At 58.8% G+C, this 3,057-nt stretch overlaps 1 protein-coding gene across 1 annotated transcript in view; it reads left to right on the plus strand.

Moving 5' to 3' along the window:
* The window catches only part of ZFAT (zinc finger and AT-hook domain containing), a 257,978-nt gene extending 255,167 nt beyond the window's left edge, over nt 1-2,811 (plus strand). The window contains exon 15 of the mRNA XM_007940573.2: nt 2,581-2,811. Within this exon, the coding sequence (XP_007938764.1) occupies nt 2,581-2,811 (231 nt within the window). The remainder of the gene's footprint in view (nt 1-2,580) is intronic.
* The last annotated feature ends 246 nt before the right edge of the window (nt 2,812-3,057 follow it).

Consider the following 3,057-nt stretch of genomic DNA (forward strand, 5'->3'; position numbering starts at 1 on the left):
GTAGGGAGCCTGCCCCACACAGTGCTGGCAGATGGGCTGTAGGTAGGGAGCACTGTCCCACACAGTGCTGGGAACTGGGCCGTGGGTAGGGAGCACTGCCCCACACAGTGATGGGAGATGGGCGGTGAGTAGGGAGCACTATCCCACATACGCTGGCGGATGGGCCGTGGGTAGGGAGCACTGTCCCACACAGTGCTGGGAGCTGGGCCGTGGGTAGGGAGCACTGCCTCACACAGTGCTGGAGGATGGGCTGTAGGAAGGAAAGGAGTCCCATGACACCATGGGCACAACAGTGGACTCAGCGACGGTTCAGTTGGAAAGATGCTGAGAACCAAGCCATGCTTTGTTCTGTTGTATGTGGGGTCACTAGGAGTTGGAGCTGATGCTAGGGTAACTAACAATGACCACAACCCTTTGACACAACTGTCCCTGCTCACGGCCCCTGGGACAATCCCAGGGCAAGAATGAGACCCCACAAATCCAACTGGGCCAATCCCAGAATGCTCATGGCATTGAGCACTAATGTGATGGGGGCACTAATAGTGATGGGGCAGGGAGCGCTGCCAACAGTGATGGAGCAGAGTGCATGTGGCGTGGTGGGTGCTAATGTGATAGGGCAGAGTGTGCATGGCACGGCAGTTAATGGTGATGGGGTAGGGAGCACATGGCATCATGGGCTGCTAACAGTGATGAGGCAGAGTGTGCATGGCGTGACGGGTGCTAACATTATGGGGCAGAGTGCACGTGGAATGGCAGTTAATGGTGATGGGGCAGGCATGCATGGTGACACAGGGTGCTGACATGGGGCAGGTGTGCGTGGTGACAGGGTGCTGACATGGGACAGGGAGCACGTCATGTCACAGAGCACTAATGGTGAACAGTGTAGACAGGAGGGAACTGCCCAGTGCCACTGTGAGCTTGGGGCAGGGTCAGAGGTGGGTGAAAGCAAGCCTTCATCAGAGACTGCCCTACGAAAGCCATTCCTGCCCCCTTGGGAGTCACTGCTCCTTGTCTTCTCTGCCTGGAGCCCCATCCCTCTTCCCTACCTCTTACTGGCTGGCTTTTCAACCCCTTGGGGAACCTCCCTGCCCATCCTCCCCTACAGCACTCTCCTCCGTCGCCTCTCTGCCCCGTGTCTGTCCCGTAGGCCTGGAGCCCCAGCTTTTCTCACGTGCTGCCGTGTCAGCGCTGTCACCGCTCAGCCAACATGGAGCACCTGCCGTGTGCCAGGCGTGGAGTGTGGCTCTGGGACAGGCCCTCATGGAGCCTCATGGAGCGGCTCTCGATAACATGAGAGGAGCTTTGTGGAAAGAGAGAATGATCGGTTGACACAGCACAGCACCGTCGGGTTGCAGGTGTTTAAGAAAGCATTGCCGTCCACCCTTGCCCTGTGTCTCCTGCTGCCAGAAAGGTCCGTGTCAGCTGGGAGGACAGTGATGTCAGTGAGCACCGCTCTGTGTCAACCACCCCCACCCAGTGGAGCCACAGAAGAAAGGCCTGGCAATTGCTTCCGTAAAGGTCCCAGCCAGGACACCCCCGTGGAGCCCAGTTCTGCTCTGTAACACACAAGGTCGCCTTGAGTCAGAATCAAGCGGATGGCACGGATCTGGATCCCCTTCCATCTCCCAGGCATCCTCCATGTGGGCAGTTCCCTTCCTGTTTGACAGATGAGAAAACCCAAGGGCGGTGGGGGAAGTTCTTGCCCACGCTTCTCAGCTCCTACAGTGTGGAGCTGGTGTTCAAACCCAGTTAGCTTGGGTCAGCACGTGTCCTCTCCCTCATGCTGTCCAGAGCCTCTGGGATGCCTCTCACGGTTTGAGGGCTCTCACTGGGGCACGATGGGGCCAGGGCCTTCAGCTTTCCTCCTGGGCTGGCCCGCTGCCCTGCTCCATGTTTGTGGCCCTGAATCCACTCCTGCCCTTGCCCCTGTTTGATACTCAGCTGCTTCTCTTCTCAAGCTCAAAGCCAATTGCTCTTTGGGATAGTCAGGGATGGATGCTTTAGCACCTGCTAGGATGGGGCCTCTGTGGAGCTGGCAGAGAAGGGCCAGGCCCGAACGCTCAGCTGCTCCTCTCACCGACAGCTGCTCCTGCGAACATGCCTGCCCGGCCCTGTGTTGGGAGCTTCAATCTGCTGCCTCAGCACTGCATGGGTGAGGCCTAGTGCTGATAGATGACACCCTCTACTCCCACCTGGCAGGGTCCAGATCTCTGCACGGCATCCTGCTCTCAGAGCGTGTGGGAAGACACATAACCTGGGATCAGCCAAGTCCCTTCTCATAGCCTAGGACCCCCGCCTACACTCCCCCGACCCTGTTGCAGTAAATGACTTCCACCGAGTCTTCTAACCCTTGTACCTTAGCATTGAGAAAAGAGCAAGGGCTTTGGGTTGGAACTCTGGCTCCCCACTTAACATGGCCTGGGGCCCTGGCCAGGCTGCTCTCCTCGCCTGTGAGGTGGGTGAGAGGAAGCATGAGGCAGTGCTGAGAGGATTGTCTGCGATGCGTGAAACACTGTTCCCATTGGTGAACCATGACCGTGGATGCAGGACCCGGGTGACCTCTCTCTTACCTCTCCCCAGGTGACCAATGAGGAGCCCAGCTCCAACCACACGGTCATGATCCAGGAGACCCTGCAGCAGAGCCTGGCTGAGGAGCACCACCTGGTGGTGTCCTCAGACGACGTGGAGGGCATCGAGACGGTGACGGTGTACACGCAGGGTGGTGAGGCCTCCGAGTTCATCTTCTACATGCAGGAGGCCGTGTCGCATGTGGAGGGGCAGCCCACCCAGCCACCTGGCCCACAGCTCTAGGGACACACACTGGGCCTGCAGGAAGGCGCTGCCCTCTGCTCTCCCACCCCAGCTTCCTGTCCCACCACTGGCATTGGGTGGGCAAGGTGATCAGCGTCACCAGCAACACAGAACCAGTGGCTCAGCTCCTACCACCGCCTCTGCAGCACAGACACACACAGCCCCGCCCCCTTACCCCATGTCCTCTGCTTCCGGAAAGACTTCTGAATCAACTCTCCCTGACGCACTCCACATGCCTCACCCCTT

This window comes from Orycteropus afer, unplaced genomic scaffold (assembly GCF_000298275.1).
Source record: "Orycteropus afer afer isolate SDZICR_OR568_19922 unplaced genomic scaffold, OryAfe1.0 scaffold00069, whole genome shotgun sequence".
In the NCBI taxonomy this organism is placed as follows: Eukaryota; Metazoa; Chordata; class Mammalia; order Tubulidentata; family Orycteropodidae; genus Orycteropus; species Orycteropus afer.